Here is a 20,987-nt window from a genome sequence, read left to right as displayed (position 1 = left end):
AGTAATAGAGAGATTGGATGAATGTGTCAGTAGTGATGAGATTATGCAAAGTTTATAAACTCTTTGCAAAAAAAGTTTCTCCAGTGAATGAGATTTATAGATATTGTGAGTGAAGAATATCTGAGGACACTGACACTTTCTTTTATTTTTAACCACCTCCTAAAAGATCATTTTACTCAAGTTGTGCCCTGGAAGAGGGATAAGCCTTCAGTGGTGAAACCTGTTTTATGTAGCCCCTTTGAACTGCATCAGTGAATATTCATATGTATTTGTGCCTTGCTGTTTGCTGTTTTCTAGTTAGTTTTCTCACAGAATTGAGGGGAGGAAATTTTGTTAAGGAGCTGGTCTGAGTGAGAAAGATGAGGAGGAAAATGTATTTATTAATCAAATAGTTGAAAGTTGCTGATTCTGGTTTATTGATAGAAGGTTACCTCAGGTAGGTGGTATGATGCCTATGGCTAATACCTGTGGGCTTGATTGTCTGAAGAAATTAATAAGCTGTAAATTACAGTGTACCTTTTCAGCTCATTAGTACTTTTGTGTGAATTTCCACTAGGAATACTTTCTTTGCAAGTCAAAAAGATGTTTCTGTGAGGTAGCTTACTCCATTTTGAGGGAAGAGTTTTCCTACTTAATCTGCAAAAAAGCAGGTATATTGGGTGTTTTTGTATGTCTGCTGCAAATCCATGCTTCATCTTTTCTTTAATTTGCCTAGGTAGCCAAGTCTGCAGTCGGCTAAAGCTTCTGGATCTTTATTACTCAGCCTTCGTGTTGTCAGTGGTGTTTCTACAAAGATAGCCTGAAATAGTAGCTGCACTTGATTAGACAGAAAAAAGCACACTAAGAAATCTGGTGCTTCTTGTCCTCTGCCCATTCCACTGATTCAAAATGCTCGATTCTTATGTTAGCAGAGCTCAATATTCAAGCCCGGAAAGAAGGGGGAGGTCATCTTTTTGATTCCATTCATCCTCTGGGGAACTGCAGTCTAGTTTGAGAATTTTCTTGTTCAATCCAGGTAAGAATAGTTATAATGTAGCCAATTAGGGTTACAATGGGATAGCCTTTCTTTTCGAGATTAAAAATGGTTTCTAAAGCCTTAGGAAACTGTTTTTACTGTAGAAGAGGTTAACTTCTTACCTGTCTTCAGTGCATTAACTGATTGCTTAGTGACACAATATTTTTTAATTGTAAAGTCAGTGTAGTTTTAAGAGCGTAGAGTGTAAGAGTGTAGCTGGATTTTATTACTTCTTTAAGGACATTGCTGGGAAAGAATCTTTTCGTATGTCATGACTTCTTGGATATATACAGGCAAATTTTCTCAAGTTCAAGAAAATCATTGTTTCTTAAGGACCAGGTAGCAGAAAGAATCATGCCGTGCCCTTAGAGATTAGGTTTTGCCCTTATGAATCTGCTGACCACACTTAGGAAGGAGCTTGTCAGAAAAGTTGATCATAGCAACAGCTGTTCTTTATTTACTACACCTGATCTGGCAGCATTGATGTATGTGAGTGTAATGAAATATTGCTGTGTCAGGAGTAGATGCTAGTAGGCATCGTTTCCTGCAGATCTCACATAGTCATGCATGCTTCCAGAGACAGAGGCGAACTCACTCCGAGCACCTTCTATAGGCCTTGCTGAGGAATAAAGTGTAGAAAAAAAATACCCAGTTCCGTCAAGGTCGTCTTCTTCAATGAAGTGAAAAGCCCATTTTAGCATACTGTTGGTTTTGATTTGGAATTAGCAGAGAGAATAGGGGGTAAGAAGACACTTTGGATTTTGTGCTGCCTGGGCTGGGCTGCTGCTTTCCGTAGTTTCAGAATGTAGCTGTTGAGAGGAACGTATCAGAGTATTGGACAGTGCCAGTCTGCAGAGCTGTGTTATAGGTCCTGTAGAAAATCCAGTCTGTCCCGGTACAGAGAATCACTAGAAAAAAGAGGAAAGGGGACTTACTTGGAGAAGTTTATGGTTAAAGTGAGGTTTTAGAGCTGTGGTGAGATTATCAGATTATATTGTCAGTTACTCTTTAAATCTTGCAGATGCATTACTGCAATACAGGCTATACTGGAAGAGGTGCTGGGTTTATTGTGAAGCTACAGCTTTTTTCCCCAGTGCTGCCTCATTTCCAGATTAGAGGGGTGTGTGTGTTTGTTTGTTTTGTGAAAAACTGCCTCTAAATATTGCCCCCTTGCAGGGCAAGGAGCTTCTGTATTCCTTGTTTCAGAGATGGCAAACCTATTGCACATGTGCCAGAAACAGTATTTGTGGCTCCCTTATCAATGCTGAAATGCAGCTGGTGGCAATGTTTGCGCTACCCCTGTGCAGCAGGAGGAACCAGCAGAACGGATACAAAACCTTCTAGAATGTCGTGAGAAGTGAAGAGAATAGTAGAGCTTTGTTCTTAGTGGATGAGAGAAGGAATGTGATACAGTGTAGCTGCAAGGAGCAGTTTAATGGAATGAAATGGTGCACATCATAAAAACGTTTTGCCAGTGCTGTGATTTACTTAGCAGATTAGTGGTTGGAGATGGTTCCTTTGCTGCTAGCGAAGGTGAGGTGCTGGAGTTGCAAGACTGACTGATACACGACATGAAGGCACAGTTTATTTCCACTACATGTTCAAATACTGAGAAACTCCATCAGGTGGTCTGATTAAGACAGCAAACTTTGCTGAAAACACAAAATTAATTGCATTAGACAAGTTCAAAGTGGGTAACAGGGAACACGGTGTCTATAATAGATTGTAGTGTTTGACCACTCCTTAATCTATGGGTCAGGTGAGAATTCAGAAGCAAGACCAACTAGTGGTAGAATGAGTAATTACATATTCCCTACATGCTGGGTGAAGTCAGCTGCTCATATTTCTGGCCTGATTCTCTGTAGAACCATTTTACTTGAACCTTTAAGAGTGAGCTTTAAAGAATCTTCATTTTCATTTTTTACTCCTGCAAAAAAAGACCTGCCCTTTTTCTCCACACATAAATAGTAGGTAAAGCACATTTGCACGGACAGTGTTTTAAGAGTGTTTTTCCTTGTACAGATCTTTAAGCTACTATATTTTGTTTCACATCTACTATTGATAGAAACAGGTGTTAAAAAATTCTCATTCGTTTTGGGAATGGGTGTGCAGATGCCTGCTTGTAGCTTCATACTTCTTTTTCTTAGAAACAGTTCTTTTAATTGTTTAATCTGAGGGAAATGAGATGAGATGGGATGGGATGGGATAAAGAAGAACAAACAAGTTTCTGGTGGTATGAAAATCATGCGAACTCCCTCACTTCAATTCCTCTTTGCAGCTTTGTTTTTTTTTTAATGTGTTTAAGATTGTTACAGTGTAAGGGCAGGTGTGAAAAATAGGAATTAATAATGGGATATGTACTCATTATACTATTGCATAAACTAAATTTTAATCCAGTTTACGTCAGTTGCTGTTTTTCCTTGTTTTTTTTCTGTCCTTGTTAGGAGTCAAGTTCTAAGTTGAATAGTTAACTGTGAATAGAGGCATCCTTTGGAAAGATACTGTAGAATCAGGTACCACTGTTGGCATTTTACTTTTGGTGCAGTATGGATTTAAAAATAGCTTGTGTTTTATATCGTGACTAGCTAGTGTCATTTTGACTATGAAAGTACACCACACAGACTGCAAAATGCAGCAGATGACTTCTATAACATATGGTTAACTTTTCATGAATTATTTACGTAGAACTTCTGTTCATCCTACATAGGAAAATAATTAAAGAATCTAATGAATAGTCATGAGATGAAAGCGAATTTCTTTTGTTCATTTAATTTTGTTTTATTTTCTGTTTTTCTTTATTTGGGAGGACTGTATGAAAATATGACTGGGAATGTTATTTGTTGAAGATGCATATGAGCGTTCAAGTTTAGAACAATGAAAAACTCTAAAGAGAAATTTGCAAAAGCTAAATCAAGGATAGCTATGAAATGTCACTGATACATTTCTAGTGGTGTCTACTTATTGTTAAATTCCTGATAGAAAAAAAGTAAAGTTGGAAGAGAAAGGAATGTTGTGAGTCAATCTCAACTACTTGGTGGGAAAACAGAGATGATGAAAGCGCAAGAATAAATACGTAAATCTTGTAGTGAAAATTTTGAGGAAAAGAAGTTTAAAAGAAAAAACAATATTTTCACATATAAGTTTTAGTAAAATAATTTCATCAATAAATGAATTCTGCTTCTGCTTAAGATGTTAGAATTTCATTAGAAGTTACTGCTTGGGTGGAAAATACTTGAATTTTTAATCAGTTCCAGTTACTTTCTTTGTGCTTTTTTTTGTGTGTGTTAGAAGTGTACTACTGCAGAGTAAAAGCTTCTGATAAAGATTTAAGAAAGCACAGCATATAGTGTTTATTAGTTACCCTGATCCCTTTGGTAATGGAAATTGAATGCATGTCTGTTCGCTACAGTCATGGATGGACACTACTAATATTGTGGTGCAGAGACTTGAGGTTTTTTCATTAAGTGCTTTTGCATCCAATGAGAGAAGCAAGGTGCATTGTTTCATCTTTGTATTGTTAGCAGCAACAACAAAGGATATATGTGTCAGATTTGTATTTCTGCTAGAATGGTTTTTAGGGATATTTTGATAAGCTTATCAGGAGGTATTTGAGTTAACTTCTTGATGTGAAATAAAACACGCTCTTTCCTACATTTTATGAACCTCTTTAGAGAAAGGTACGCCATACTGGTTCAATAACACAGTCTGATCAAATTTCAAACTGCGGAACTATGAGTGGCTTCCACCCTAGCCCTTCATCCCCAAAATGTAAAAATTTAGAGAACACTTAATGCAGTAATGGCATGTACAGCTGTTTTTTCATCGGCCTTTCTGCTTGTTTTTTGTGTAACGGATTAAAGAAATCTCTCATTGAAGAGTAGAAGTTCATTGATGATGCCCGCAACATCGAACAGTCCATAACTCCTGGTAGTTGTATTCCTCCTGGAAACAGACTTCTAACATTAAAGAGTTATGTTTCTGAGCCACTTTCACCATCTTCATATGTTAGTACCCTATCTAGATTCACACAGGATAAAAATGAAGTTTAATTAAAAAACTTTTTCTATATCTTCTCACATGAAATACTGACAGATAATTATACTACTGCCATGAAAAGACTCTGAGGTGTTCAGAGCTAAAACAAAAAAAGGACTGTTTTCCCCTTTCAGTTTTGTTCTGTTGTTTTTGTTGCTCATATTCTTGCTTTGATGTGGTTTTGCTTCTTCTGCAGATTGATATGAAAGTATTTTAAAAAGTAGTAGTTTTTGCCGGTAAACAATGTGACATGATTAGGGGGTGAAAATATGTTGTGTTTGTAGCTAAAGAGATGCCATGGGAAAGGAAAAAAAAATAAAATGGAATGACATGTAAACATCAAAAGACAGCTCCACCAGGCCACAGTGTTTCTTTGTAGGTACTGTTGCCTGGAGCATTCTGGGCTCCAGCCGTATACAAGGGGATACTCTTTGATTCTTCCCAGATAAACAGAAGGGTAAAGTCAGATTCCTTCGGTTTTCATTAGAGCAAATTCACTTCTACAGTACAGCTTTCTCTCTTGTATTTGGAAATTTGTCTATGGAAAAGCCTTTGGAAGTGTACTCTACTTGTCTTAGTTGTATGAGTTTTTTTAATAATTCTTGAGGACCGAGCTGTCAAAAGCCCATTGAACATTGCTTTTGTCCTCTTGTATTCAAACAAGTATAGCTGAAGTCAATGCAAAATGTAAGTTGAGATTGTTCTTGTGTAGCATCACCCTGTCTTTCATGGTATCTAGACAAAAACACTAGATACTGTGGGAATAGCTGAATTCCTGATGAGTGTTTTTAGCTGCTGAAGTCTGTCAAAATAGCCTCATGTGGGAGGTTGCCCTGAGTGTTGGTCAGGTATGGGTTTTTTTCTGCTGTTTCACTTGCCTACCAGAGTAGTGTAGCCTTTTAGGAACACAGCTTGTTTTCTCTGCTGTAAGAAATCTGTCTTTACTGTCTTCCTCCTATTACACAAGGTAATTCATAGGTTGAGGAAGCAAAGTGCAAAAACAGCTGCACAGGCAAAGGCAGATGATAATTTACTTAATTGTCTGTATCTCAGAAATTCTTCTTTATGACCCTTATTTCTACTCAGTCACGGCTCTTGAGTAATACTCCTGTTTTTTTCCCCTTCCTTATAAGTGTATGAAATGAGCAGATATGAAAGTAAAAGTTCAATTCATTTAGAGGTAGCGATAAGAGCCAATAAATTGGTACCCAAGTAAAGGGCTTGGAAACATAACAGGATTTTTTTCATGCAGATATAATGTACTGAAATAAAGTTTCACTACTGCTGCAGTAGACAACTTTGTGGACTATTCAGGTGAGTTTGCTGCTTAGTGATTGATATGGCATATTTGACTTTTGATTGATTTAAATTCTTAAGTGGGTCAGTTGTAGGGATAAGTAATTAGTGTGCAAGTCTGATTCAGGATAATCTGTCTGATTATCTTGCAAAGTATGCAAAATGAGTAGCTTATTTGAGTTTAAAATTTCATCTCAGCAATATGGAACAAACATTTGAAATAGCTAGTTGCACTTTTATACCTTCGTGTCTCCATTCATCCTCTGAATTGCTGGAAAACATCCCATTCCGAACAGGACCCAAAGATCTTTGATTTCATTTCATAAATACACATATGCTTACCAGTTTCAGCACTGTATAATGAAACAAAGTAGTAACGTGAGGTATTGTATCTGTGTACTCAAAAATTAGATGCCTTAAAGACGTGGAGCTACACTTTGAGATTTTGTGAGAGTGTGTATTTGTGACTATTTAACTCTTTTAGAGCCAACAGGCTTTTTCAAGTGGGTAGAGTTTCTCAGGGTGTTTTTTCAAGTGTAGGTTTTGCCTTCATGAATGTTGAACAAGTAGTAATGAGCTGGAAGAAAGACTCAAAGGAGATGGTTACTAAAATTCTGTGGTGACCCAGGCAGTGGAAGAGAGTCAAACAAAATAACTGATGCTTTCCATGGTAATGTGGATTCATACCTTTTTACAAATACAACTAAATCATTTCTGCCAGCAACAACTTGTTCCTGTAACTGTAATAATATATCTGAAGAGTAAATATGTTGCTTTTTGAATAGTGAAATTTGAGCCTGGTGTCTGGTAGGTTCAAGACATGAAAGAGGGGAGCCCTCAGTTAAGAGGAGGTTTCTTAGTTTTATTCTCCCCTTCCTTAATGTCTACTGGTAACGAACTAGCCTGAGAAGGTTCATACACTGTATTGTGTCTCTGAGAAAAGTTTCATAAAAATTTCTGAATCTGAAATTCAGGTTTAGTTTTTCTTCAGAGTAAACAGAAGATCTATAATCTTAGGCAAACTTTGACTTGAGTCTGTTCAAAGTGCCAGTGTTGTAGAATGAGCCTCTGTAGGGGAGTTAGTTATATTTAAAAAAAATAAACCAGTATGCTATATGTTCAACATTAAATTACCAATTAACACTTTTAAATACAAGTTAGGTGTTTTGTTTGTTTGATTTTTTTGTCTGCTTTTGGAATGAATGACATCTCAGGCAAAAATCCAAGATATGACAATGTGAGGTTTTTGTATTTTCTTTCGCTTTTTTCTCAGCTTTTATTCTCATTTTTTTACTGTCTTCAATTCACATTCACTTTCTTATCCGTGTTTTTAGAGACCACCATTAGAAAGTACATAGTTTTCTATATTCTTTGTATTCTACTGTGGCTGCTATTGAGTATGCAACAAAGAGAATATTTTTTTTTCTTGATGAAGTGAAATCTTTAGTGTAGAAAAAAATAGTCTTCATGCCTCCCGACACAATTTACTAAACATTATGTCTTTTCTTGTGTTTGCTACACAAGTTACCTTTCTCATATGCTGAACTGGTTGTAGAGTTTGTTCTTGATTGTTTTTTTTTTCTTTTTTTTTTTTTTTTCTATTTTGTAAGAAGTGCTGCCATATTTGTAACAATGTGGATAGAAATAGTGCTCAGAGAGATAATAAATATGGATAAACAAATCTATAGCGTTGGTGGTAGAAGAAGAAAGAAAACTATAAAAATATTTGCAAGGAAGGTGAGAATGTCCTGTGCAGAAAAAGTGAAGAGGTCTACAGAAGAGAGGCAGATATTCAAAGTCATTTGAAAAAAGTTACAACAAAGGTCTGTTAAAAAGTAGAAGTGAAACAAAGAAAGAGGCAAAGATACAATCCACACAAACAAATAGTTGTGTGCATTTTTATTGGCTAAGACATTTGTTTAACACATAGAGTATGTATATCTTCAAATACATATTTTTCTCATGCCTTACTGTCACATCAGCTTACTAGTGGTTTAAATAATAATTCATAAAGAAATGGTTTCTGCCAACCTTAGTCTTATAATCAAATATGTGAGATTAGTGCTTTTTATATGATTTAACTCTGGTAATAGTGAAAAGGTAGTTTATTGTCTATTAAGCTAGTTGTCAAACGTTACAACATGGTGCAGCAGAAAGGTCAGAGAAGATGTACTTTGTGCTCAGTAATAGCTTGTGCAGAATAGCGAGAAGAGTGTGTATGTCTTGAGGAGAATTCAAATTGCTGCTCAGACCTGCAAAGCTTCCCCATCCCTTGGTGGTGATGGCTTTGTGAGCAGTTTCCCTGTGCACAGCGGGTGCTTTGGTGACACTGACATGGCTGGACACGGCGAGCTGGCCCCACGGCTTTGCTCTCCCGGCTGCTGCTGCCTCTGCTGCCCATCTCCTTGTGAGATACCAACTTTGAGTTCCCTGTGACACCGTTGTTGGTTTGGTTTGGTTTTTTATCTCATTGTTACATGTAAGTGTACAATCAGTGGTTGTTGGATATTACTTAAAATGCATTCGTTTACATGTTGTTGTTTTTTTTTTCTCGGCACATTTTCATTCTTTCTCATGTCTGACATACGTGTGAACCAGATTTAACCATTTGGAGGTAGAAAACTCTTATGTATGTTCTCAGCAGTGTTGTAGAATAATCTAAAGGTATACCCTCTTGTTGATAATTTTTCATGTTTTTGAATGCATTTCATGTAGCTTGTATATTAGAGGCAAAGCAGTTGTGTTTTTGTCCTGAGATAAATTTCATCTGTTTCTTACTACATTTACAGTGTTACTGTTAGGAAAATGTTTCAGATAAATGCCATTTTGATTTAGAAAGGGAAGGGGACAGTACATGGAATTAAAACAGGCTCCTGAAGAAAAATGCAGAGTTCTAATATGTATTTAAGAGTGAAGGTGTATTAATATGAATGCCATAAGAATAGAATGCAAGTATCTAACACAGGAAGTTGAAGTTGTTTTTTTTGATGGCAATGAGATTTTACTATGTGTGGGCACACTGAACAGTCCTTTTTGTTATTTTCCTTCAGTTGCAAATTCAGTTTGACTTAATTTCCTTTTTATAGCTATTTTGTATCATAATTTATTTGGTTGCCTCACTTAATAGCTATTTCTCATTGTCTTCACAAATTCTGGAGAATTTTGAACCCTACATTTTGGCTTGATTTTTTTAATGCTAAAAGTGCAAGTGAAACAATATTCTATTTTTTTCTTAATCTATAACCACAAATATAACTTTTGCAAATGACTGTCTTTGCTAAACTTGACTGAATAATTTCCATTTAGTTCTGCATTTATGGACTCTTTTTGTTTAGTGACAGCAAGACATTCAGTTCCTCGTTTACGTTAATGTGTAGTATAGTCACGCAGTTTTGAGTACGATTAAAGTACTAATAAAATGAAAATAATGCTATAAAACCACATATATCAGATTGTTACATTTCATAAACCTAAAATGCGCAGGTCTAGAATCCAGTACCTGTATGTTCTTTTACAATCGCTTTTTGTCTATTAACAGATTTTTATTTTTTTTTTAAATAGAGACTCACAGGACAGCAGCAGGAGATAAACAACTTAATACAGACAAAAATTGCTGTGGATGAGGAAAATGCCCATTTGAAGAATGAATTCAGTAACTTGAACCAGAAATTTAAAGATAAAAGCCAAGAACTTAAGGTATATTGACTTGTACATAGTTTCATAAGACTGTAGCTTTGAAGTAGTTCTTTAAGCAATGTCAGCCTTTGTGGCACAGAAAGTGACAAGCTTGGAGGAAAAATTGCCTTAGGCCTTGCTGTACCTTACCATTTTCTCACATACCAACTCCAAGGAAGATGCTTTAAAGCCAAGAATCCAAGCTTTATAACTTTCAGATAAATAGTTAATGATGGAAATGGAGCAAAGAAAGTAGGAGTGTGAAGATGTGGCTTCTTGTAATTAGATTCTGATGGGACTGGCATTATTAATTGATAAAGCCGAGGTCTGGGAGGATATGTCTGTGTGGGTCTCAAAAATAGCTGGGGACAGCATCAAAGGCAGCTTGATCAATTAATGGGCTCTTTGCAAATGTGTACTCATCAAAGCTGTCATCCAGCTAAAAAATATGACCCTTCCACCTGCATGAAAGAGGCCAATAAAAGTACACAGGTGACCTTGGCCATCAAATATAGAAGAAGCTGCTGTGAGGGTAAAACTGCACAGTTTATATTTGCTGATTAGTTCTCACTTTTTTTGTTTATCGGCCCTTGTGGTACTGTTCTACAGGACACTGAGGAGTGTGCACGGAAGAAGGAAGAGCAAAACAGTCTGGTTATAAAAAACCTGGAGGAGGAAAATAAGGGATTAAATACATGCTGTGCTGACCTGCTAAATGACCTGGAGAAACTGAGGAAGCAGGAGGCACAGTGGAAAACAGAAAAATCTGGCAATGATGCTAGAATAAAGGTACGAAGTGGAGTGGACTCTTGGATGTTATTTCAGAATTGACTTCTCCAGACATTTGCACTACAAGTTATTTTCTTTAAATAACAAGTTATATATTCAAATCTACCAGTGGGGACTTGCATTCATTTACATTTCTTCACTTAAGACCCACAGCTTTTTAAAAATTGATGTTGCAAAGCAGGAATCTAACTTCAAATAGTAATCTTAAAATGTAATCATTAAAAAATAAGATACTGTATTTTAAGATAAAATATATATGTGAAATAATAAAAACTTAAAAGTGTTATCATACACAATTATTTTCTGTATGTAATTTACTTACCTATAATTTGATTGCAAGAGGCTTGATATTTGTTGTTTTGGAAGAACACTCTAAAACTTTAACTGCAGTTTCGAATAAATTGTGTCCTAGCCTTCAGAGGGCTCCACTCTGTGAGCAGCCTTTTAATTACATAGAATATATTAAGAAGTTATTTTCATAGTTTATAATAAAATGAAAAAGGAAATAATTGAATACATTGTACAGAATACTGTATCTTTTGTTTAAATGATACTTTTCTTGTTTGGTGAAAATTGGCAAGTTATTTTTAAATTCCTATAAGAAATAAGCCACAGACGTGGTATCAAAGTGTGTGATGGCTGCTTATATATGTGTTTTTTTAGTGGATTCTTTTTATTTACATGGCTAATGAACACTTAATATCCTGTGCTTTTTTACACTATAAAAGTACAGTATCTTCTGGTATATTCAGTGTACTATCTAATCAACATCTTGCCCAGAAACATCTTTTTTTCTCCACTAGCAATTGTTGTGCCCATGTAAAGAGCTTGAGTCAGATCCATTAACATGGGAATTTAAGTTCTTGCAAATTGAGTCCTTTGGAGTGGTTATGATGAAAGAATTATAGAAATCCCAGGACAATTAATGGTTTATTGATACTTGAGAGAGAAAATCTAGTGTGTACTCAACTGATTTAATAATTTTCAAGTTGTCAAACGTAGTGCTTTTAATATTGCATAAATCATTGAAAAACCCACACCTTCAATGAAAACAGTCAGAATAATTTTTTGTGCATCTGTCTTCCTGGCTGGTAAGGCATGCTCAAAAGGGAAAGGTGTGTCACAGCCATGTGATTCCAGGGATGGCAATAAGTAGTATCGGTGTTTCAGAGTGGGGTCACAAGCGGGTCAAGGTGCTGTCTAGAGTGTGACAGAGGTAACTTCTTGAGATGGGTATTCTCTGATCCAACCAGAAATGAGGCACAGCTGGATGTGCTGTTCACAAAGAAGAACAAGTTGATTAAGGAAATAATAATCAATGGCAGCCTTGGCTGTAGTGACCATGAAATGGTGGAGACCAAGAACCTGACAAAATGAAGCAAGGAGAGTGGCACAGTACAGACCGGGCATTAAAGAGGAGAGTCTTCAGCTTGTTCAGAGAAGTGGTAGGTGGAATCCCATGAGAAGCAACATGGAAAGGTAAAAGAGCTTAGGAAAATTAACAAGTCTTTAAAGATAGTTTCCTCCAAGCCCAGGTATGGTCCACCCTGATACTCAGGAAAACAAGTGGATGTATCAGGAGACCAGCTTGGCTGATGAGAATTAACCACTGAACTCCAGCATAGGGTGGGGATATCCAGGAAGTGGAAACAGTGAAAACTACAAAGGAGAAGTTCAGAAAAATTGCTAGGACACTTAAGGATGGTAGTAACCTACCTACAGCTGAGACTTGCAAGTGATGGCAGGTGTAACAAGAGTTTCTTAGACTACTTCAGTAGTAAAAGGCTGAACAGGAAAAATGAGTGCCTGTTGCCAAAAGGGAAGGATGAATTAGTGACAGCAGGTAGTCGATACAGCAGAGGTACTGAATGTTGTCTTTGCCTCAGTCTTCTCCAGCAAGATCCTCTGAAGCATTTGTGCCTAGAGGCAGAGTTCAGGAAGTACTTAGAGTAGATGGGTTGGGAGATACCTGAGAGAACTTGATTAGTACACATCTGTTGGACCAGCTGAACCATCTAAGGGTGCTGAGAGAGTTGGCTGATGTCACTGTTGGGCTACTGCCTGTCATCTTTCAGAAGTAGTATAGAGATCAGGGGAGGTCCCTGATAAAAAGGATAATCCAGGAACAAAGTTTGGTTGGCCTCACTTCAGTTCCTGGAAAAATCATGTAGAAAGTAATTTTGGAAGTAATTTCTGGGCACATAACTGAAAAAATGACTAGAAACAATCATGGATTTACCAAGGGCAAATTGTTCTTGAAGAACCTTTTTTTTTGTTATAAATGATTGTGTCAGTGGACAATAGAAAGCTTGGATATGATTGACCATAACTTCAGCAAGATTTTTGACACTCTCTTGCTGTATTCTTGTACGCACGTTAGGATGTTACAGCTGGATAGGTGGATGACAACATGTTTAAAAGAACTATTTGGATGTTTGGCTTCAGAGGGCCGTGTTAAATGGGTTGTACTCTGTAGGAAAGTAATAAGTGGTGTACTGCAAGATCTATCCTGGACCTGTCTTGTTTAAAATGTTTATCAGTGACCTGGAAGAGGGGACAGCAGGCACGCTTGTCAAGTTTGCAGGTGACAGCAAACTGGCATGAAGTGGATGTGTTTTGAGGGCTCTGCTGCCATCGAGGCAGACCTTAACAGAAATAGGACAACAGGCAGAACTGCAGAACCCTGCAGCTGCACTGTGGCTGGGTTCCAGCTCTGTTGGGCAGCAGGCGGTGTTGGAGCTAGCCCTGTGCATGCAGCGAGGGCCAGCAGCGCCTAGAGAAGCATGAGCAGGACATGGCCTCGAGAGCCAGGGGAGGAGCTGACCCCCTCTGTTCTGTGCTTTAGGTACTGCACTGATTTTTGGGTGCAGTACAAGAAGGACATGAGTAAACTCACTGGAGGTGAGTCAGTGGGGCTGGAGACCTTGTCTCCTGTGAGGAGAGACTATGGGATGGGCTGGTTCAGCCAGGAGAAGTGAGGGCTCTGGGGCTGGGGCCATCAAATGGCCTCTCCAGCACCAAGAGGAGGGGATGGAGGAGACATAGCTGGGCTCTTCACAGCTTTGCGTGGCAGAAGGGTGATAGTCAGTGCAAGCTAAAGTGGGAAAAGCTGAGGTTGGAGATAAGGAGAAGCCTTTTCCTCAGGGGTGGGGCTGTGGCCTATGGACATTGGGTCATCTCCATCCTTATGAGATTTCATCACTTTGTAAAGCCTTGAGCATCCTGGTTGGACCCCTGGCCTGAATGTGCTTTAGGCAGGGGCTGTGACTGGAGACCTTCCAGGTCCCCGCCAGCCTGCATGTGTCCATGGGTCTGATGTCCCAGATTCTGCCTTTTTTTTTTTTTCCCTTCCTCTTCTTTGATGTTAGACAAGTGACTGTGTACCTTTACTAGTGGACAGAGTTAGGTGAGGTCGATTTTCTCATGATACTATTGCAAGGATTGAGATACATATTAAAATATTCTCTGTAAGAGGCAAGTGTTATATTTGGCATCTTAACAGGATGCCTGTAAACAATAAAGGATAGTAATTTTCTTATCAACAGAGGCCAAATACGACATAATCACACTACGTGATAAGGAATAGAGTGCACTGTCAGCAGGATTGCTGATGACACCAAGCTGGGAGGAGTGGCTGACAGGCCAGAAGGCTGTGCTGCCATCCAGAGAGACCTGGACAGGCTGGAGAGCTGGGCGGGGAAAAATTTAATGAAATATAAGAAGGAAGTGTACAGTCTTGCATCTGGGCAGGAACAACCCCAGGTTCCAATATAAGTTGGGGAATGACCTATTAGAGAGCAGTGTAGGGGAAAGGGACCCGGGGGTCCTGGTGGACAGAGGATGACCATGAGCCAGCACTGTGCCCTTGTGGCCAGGAAGGCCAATGGCATCCTGGGGTGTATTAGAAGGGGGGTGGTTAGTAGGTCGAGAGAGGTTCTCCTTCCCCTCTACTCTGCCCTGGTAAGACCACACCTGGAATATTGTGTCCAGTTCTGGGCCCCTCAGTTCAAGAAGGACAGGGAACTGCTGGAGAGGGTCCAGCGTAGGGCAACAAAGATGATGAAGGGAGTGGAACAACTCCCTTATGAGGAAAGGCTGAGGGAGCTGGGTCTCTTCAGCTTGGAGAAGAGGAAACTGAGGGGTGACTTCATTAATGTTTATAAATATGCAAAGAGTGAGTGTCACGAGGATGGAGCCAGGCTCTTCTCGGTGAAAACCAATGATAGGACAAGGGGTAATGGGTACAAACGGGAACACAAAAGGTTCCACTTAAATTTGAGAAGAAACTTCTTCTCAGTAAGGGTGACAGAGCACTGGAACAGGCTGCCCAGGGGGGTTGTGGAGTCTCCTACTCTGGAGACATTCAAGACCTGCCTGGACGCCTTCCTGTGTAGCCTCATCTAGGTGTTCCTGCTCCGGTGGGGGGATTGGACTAGATGACCTTTCAAGGTCCCTTCCAATCCCTAACATTCTGTGTGTATGTGATTTTGGGCTGCCGATGATGTTCTAATGTATGCACCCCAATATAACATGTCCCCAAATGCTTTAAAAAGTTATTTATAAGTGAATTCAGTAATGGAATTGTACTGTTGTTTTCAAGTGAATGTGAAAGTGGTTGTAGATACAAATAATTTGAATTCAGAAATTATATCTGCTTCTGAAAGTCAGTTCTGCCTCAGCCCTGTGTTTGGGAGTTGAACGAGCATCTCTTTGTGTACATGTCTCTTCAGTAATAAACACTATATTTAAAAATATTTTAGATGGTATTGTATACAGACACTATTCATATTAGTCTCCTGTATCTGTGGAAGAAAAAAATGAAACCTTGTCAGTGTAAGCTACAATGTTTTTAAAATGTGTATTAGGTTATAGAAATGATAGGTCTAAATGAGGGATTCTTCTTTTGGAAAAGCAGCCTTCTGTTCCGAGTATTACTAGCTCATGTTTTTCAGGCTTTAAATGATTTTCCTTGCAAAAAGTGTCACTTGTCACTTTCAAAGACCGTTTGTTTCCAGACCTTCTAGAAGCTGAATTGGCGTATAAACTTCAGCTTTTTCAAATTGAGAGAAAAAGCTTCTGTGGCTAGTTTGTTCATTTAGGGAATATATCTTTAAAGTTTTGTCGTATTAGCTGAAATCTGAGTGAGGCAGGTTAACAGGAAGGAACCTGATAAGGTGGCTGAAAGGGTGGCACTTGTATTCTATCGTTTCTTAGATTTCTGACTTAGGTACAAAAGCTCTACTGCATGCCTCAATACATGATATTTCAGTATGTAAGCCATTTATATAAGCAGTCCCTCCTTGCACCTTTTTTTTGTGTGTGTTTTGCCCTTCCAGTAATGCTTCTGAATAAAAAAAATCAAGGTGAAGTCATGTGTGTCACAAATGGAGTGAAGTACTGAAAGATACTTTTTTCCCCGTTTTCAAGTTCTGCCATTGTATAACTTCTGAAGTTGTATTTATGACAAAACCATTTATTACCTCTTCTTTGTATTGTACCCTACAGTGGATGATGGGAACTTAAGCATTGGTAAGATCAGATATTTTTCCAGTCTCTACCATGAAGAACCTCTGCAACTCTATAGTGTGGTGTAAAGACAGGAAAACAGGATTTATTCACAGAAAAATGTGAACTATTATCATTTTTGTTTACATATACAATAATTTTTAGCTGGTGTGGGAAAAAAAAACAAACCACTGAGGAGAAACTCTAAGATTATTTGGCTGTATGTTGGAAATACTTCATTACACTTCAATATTTTCATGTGTTGATAGAATGAACTGTCTCCTGTCATTCTGAAATCTTTCATTAACTGAGAAAAAATAATTTTTTCTACCCAGCCTTTAAGATTGAATGATGACTCATTGATGGGGTAGGCCGGGTATATATCATGAGATTTATCATGAAACAAATAGTTTTCCTACCTCATTCACTCATGCATTTTGCGATTTCCTCACAGTAATGTTACTGTTAATAACAGGACACAATAATTCCTGTCTATATTCAAAGAATGTGTATTATACTTCTGATACATCCAAATATGTATGACAATTTAATGCTATTTTAAAGAGAGACAATAAATTGTTTGTTTTTCATTCATAACAATATTTGAGACATCTTTGCTGAAAGGCAAAACCATGCATTTCTTTATTTTTTTAACTAAGACTATATGTAAAGGGAAGATGAACCGATATACTCTTGGTGGTAGGTTAAGGATGCTATCCTAGTAGGAAGTATTTATCTTAAATTATTCATGAATCCTGGAATATTTGCCTTACCAAGAACAACTGATAGTGTTTGTGAGTAGTGTAATAACTAAAGTAGGTCTAAGGCTGTTGCCAACTTCCAAAACTCTGCTCCAGATATTGGATAAGGCTTACTGTAAAGGTAAACATTGCTTGTTTACATTGTTTTCAATGAGCATTTCCATAACTTTTCTTGTATGCTGTTGCTTTTCCTGAAAAAACTATGACAAGGGCAAAATCAGAGCAGATTTAACAAGCAGTCTCAAAAATGAATCTGTATCCATGATTCTAAGTTCATGTGTGCAATATTGTGCAACTTTGTGAGAACTTAAAACAATGAATGTATAGCTGTTTTTTGTTAGGAGTAGCTTTTTCCTGATTTGAGTTCTACAGAGAAAACAAGGCATAATCAGTTCAGAAGTTAAATAGTGTAATATTGCTTTGCAAAGATTTGATTCAGGATTCTCCTTCCACATGCAGCAAACAAATGAATTTATGAAAACTTCCTAAAGAATAGATGATCACCTAAAATTTGAAATATACCCCCTTTCTTTTTTTCCTGCTATTTCCCATTTTTTATACACGCACACATGCACATATATGTTTGCTTAGACCACAATGAATATTTGCATATATGTATGTGCATATGTCTATACATGTAGATAATATGCATAGCAGATTTTAACTCTTCCCTATACGTTATCTTTAATACATTTCAAATGCTTCCTTTACAGTGTTTGGAAACTGATTTAGCAGAAGCAAAAGAACAAATGAAAGAGTTGCGCAGTATATGCAGTAACTTGTCATCTCAGGTGGCCGTGAAACAGGAAGAACTCTCCCAAAAGGATTGTGATGTGAACAGAACTAAGTAAGTATTTAATGATTTCATTACCTTCAGGTCTGAATCTTCTCAAAAACGCCCCCACTGTTGTTCCACTTACAAAGCAGTTTCTTGCATTAGAAGTATTTTTGTACAACAGTGTATTTTCATATAGTGTAGAACTTTTAGAAGTCTATGAGTAGATGACAGTTTATGTAGACTCTCTGATAAATTTTGACTCAGTATACTCTTACTATATTATTATCAGTTTTCGAGTAGGAATGAACTTCAAAAATTACAGTTGTGTAATTAGGATTGGGTCAGAGAACTACCAGTCTCCATTGAAAGTAACAAAATACCAACATGATTAGTGACATAGACATTTAATTTGAAAGGCTAAATGCCCTAAACTTGGAAAAGCTTTAAGCCTAACTTTAACATTTTAGAGTCAAGTTGAATGACTCAGCAAAAATCTACACAGGCCTGTGCTAAAGGTTTAAGGTACAGTGATTGAAGCTTTATCTTAGGTCTCACACATCATTTCCTTAAACTGAATCTATAAGATGAGTGCTGCATTATTTGAGTAATGGAAAAGAAGTGAAGGATGGAATAAATTATATGAATTGACTAGAATACTAAATTCCTCAAAATGAAGGTAATGGCAGAAGACAAGTGGTAACTTTAAGTGGATTGTCAGGAAATTGTCTGTTTTTCACTTTGTGGTTTCAGAGGTACACAGAGTGTTTATAAGTCCCTTCACTATTCCTTCAAACTGCAGCTATGCCTGGAGAGCTGCAGTTGAGATGCAGAAATCATTGGTATGGACACTCCTCTTTGCTTTCAAAGCAGAAATAATTTTACTACAGGGAGTCAGTATCTAAGTCTTGTTGGGAAAGAAACCTAGAAATATTATTTTTGATGACTCTGACCTAAATTGTCGTCCTAGAATTTGTCAAAATCTTTACAGCGCAAAATAATGTCTTTGTGTTTTCATTTTTAAAAGCTTCATTTTTAAAAGCATTTTTAAAAGTTGGATTTTCAAAAGTCAATAAATATAGGCATGTTTAGTGGGAAATTGTATTGAAAGAGGCAATCACTTGAACCTATGAAATTCATCAATGGACTAATAGGTTTTATTATCTTCTGAAATTATTCTCAGAAATGTATATATGTGTGAGAGGACTAGAGAAAACAAAAAGACATATTTAAAGTCAGGCAATCAAGGTTTGCAAAGTTACTGCTTGTTGGTTGCCGTTTAGGATATTGCTGACTGAGTTGTTGAAATCCTTGAACTTAACATTTCTGAAAAATGTATTCTTTGCTTACCATTACAAAACAACCTCTTAGAATTTGTCACAAACATCTTGTTTAAATAGATAATTAAAATAAGTTATTTTTTGAACATAAGGTCTGAACAATAGGTAACAAAAAGATGGACAAGATACTATACACGTATTCTTGTTGACTCTTCTATTATGAAAAAAGAAGGCTTATGATAAATGGCTTATATTATACAAAATTAAGAGTTTCAGGCAGCAGTTTCAGTAGTTAGCAATACAAGCTAAGAATTTTAAATATTTTGTTGTTGTTTGTTTTGTTTTTAGTGTTAGGTTGTTTTTTTTTTGTTTTTTTTTAAATTTTTTTTAACTGGTATGGAATACTGGTACAGAATCCACCTGCTGCCCCACAACCCCGCTGCTGTTGCTTCTTTACCTCTGTGCTGTAAATTATGAAGCAGTCAGATTTCTACTCGGGCCTTATTTTGCTGCTCTGGGATTTTCAGGTTATTCTTTGCTGTGTGCTGTAAACCATTTTGTACTATCTATGCCATTCCCCTGAGAAGCCGTAATTCATAGAGCTTGTCACTGTGTTGTATTTCTAAACTACAGATAATGGAATCTAGAGATTTCCTGAATTACCCCAAACCCTCTTATATTCCCTTGGTAGTGGTGGTAGCTGAGGTACTTGGAATCCCAGTGTATTCACCAAAATGGTGGTGGTGAAACAAAGCCAACAGCTTCACCTGAGGTGGTGAGTGTGATGAGCATTAATTCTATTTGCAGCACAGTTATGTAGCTTCTGGAGTGACAGCAGCTACTCCTTTCATTCACATCCCTGGGAGGCCACAATTTAGTCTTGAACCGTTGGTATGTGCAGGACATAAAGATTTTATTTAGTGTTATCCTTTAAGAATAGGAGGAAACTTTAGTTCATTCTCTTGTCAGATATGAGCACCAGAGCTATCTCTACCCTAAACAATACCATGAATCTTAAATGTTGTTATTGGCAGGACAAGGTGTCAAATCTTTGAGTCTTGATGCTTTCCTGTTTATAGTGTCTTCAGATAGTGTCAAGCTTGCAATAGTTAAAGCAAAAACTACTAAGGTTATTGTAATCTTACTTTAGTGGCTGATATAATGTCATAATGCTCTTCTGTTTCGACTTGAGAAAAACCTGACTTTGTTGTAGCAGGCTATTCCTTGCGAGTTGAAGAGTGCAGCTCACTTTCTGTAAATTTCTTATTTTCCTATTGTATTGTTCTTGAGGTGTTAGGTTAGAGACAGGGTTTTTTTTTTCTCAGTAATATCTGGTGACTTCAATGTTAAATGTAGTTAAATACTCTCCATGTATCATGGTGTCCTTGTTTATGGGGAGAGTAGGGATGGTAAGGAAAAAGTAGACCAAGTAAGTGTTCCACTCTTGGTGCTTAGCTAAGAAAATATTGTTTTTCAATTAGTGTTGCTGATGGGGACTTTCTTCTTAAATTTGTTTTTGTGTTTGTGTAGAGTGTATAGTATATAAAAATATCTTATCAGTATGTGTGTGTATTTTATACATATATCCTACTTGTATGCGTACATGTACATATCCACATATACTTTATGTGTAGATATGTATATTTCCACGTATCTGTATGTATGGGTTAATATATACATCCTTATATATGGGTGTTAAATAGGCACATATATTTTAAATGCCACTCATTGCCATTGTTAGATCCAATTTGCACTTTTTTGAGTATTTGTTCTGTTACATTCTTGACTGAGAGTGTAATTTCACTTAGGACTGGACATCCTTATCCTGGTGCAGTGACAGGCAGGTGTCTCTCTTG

The 20,987-nt window shown here is 37.3% G+C and overlaps 1 protein-coding gene across 6 annotated transcripts in view; it reads left to right on the top strand.

Annotated features, from left to right (window-relative positions):
- Positions 1-20,987, top strand: part of CNTLN (centlein) — a 192,648-nt gene that overhangs the window by 34,883 nt on the left and 136,778 nt on the right. For all 6 annotated transcript variants that reach the window (XM_082075481.1, XM_082075486.1, XM_082075485.1 and 3 more), the window contains 3 exons: positions 9,908-10,042; positions 10,631-10,810; positions 17,790-17,923. In XM_082075481.1, the coding sequence (XP_081931607.1) occupies positions 9,908-10,042; positions 10,631-10,810; positions 17,790-17,923 (449 nt within the window). The remainder of the gene's footprint in view (positions 1-9,907; positions 10,043-10,630; positions 10,811-17,789; positions 17,924-20,987) is intronic.

Source organism: Streptopelia decaocto (genome assembly GCF_964273445.1).
Source record: "Streptopelia decaocto genome assembly, chromosome: Z".
Classification (NCBI taxonomy): domain Eukaryota; kingdom Metazoa; phylum Chordata; class Aves; order Columbiformes; family Columbidae; genus Streptopelia; species Streptopelia decaocto.
Note: the sequence above shows the minus strand (reverse complement) of the source record. Positions and strands in the feature narration are given on the sequence as shown.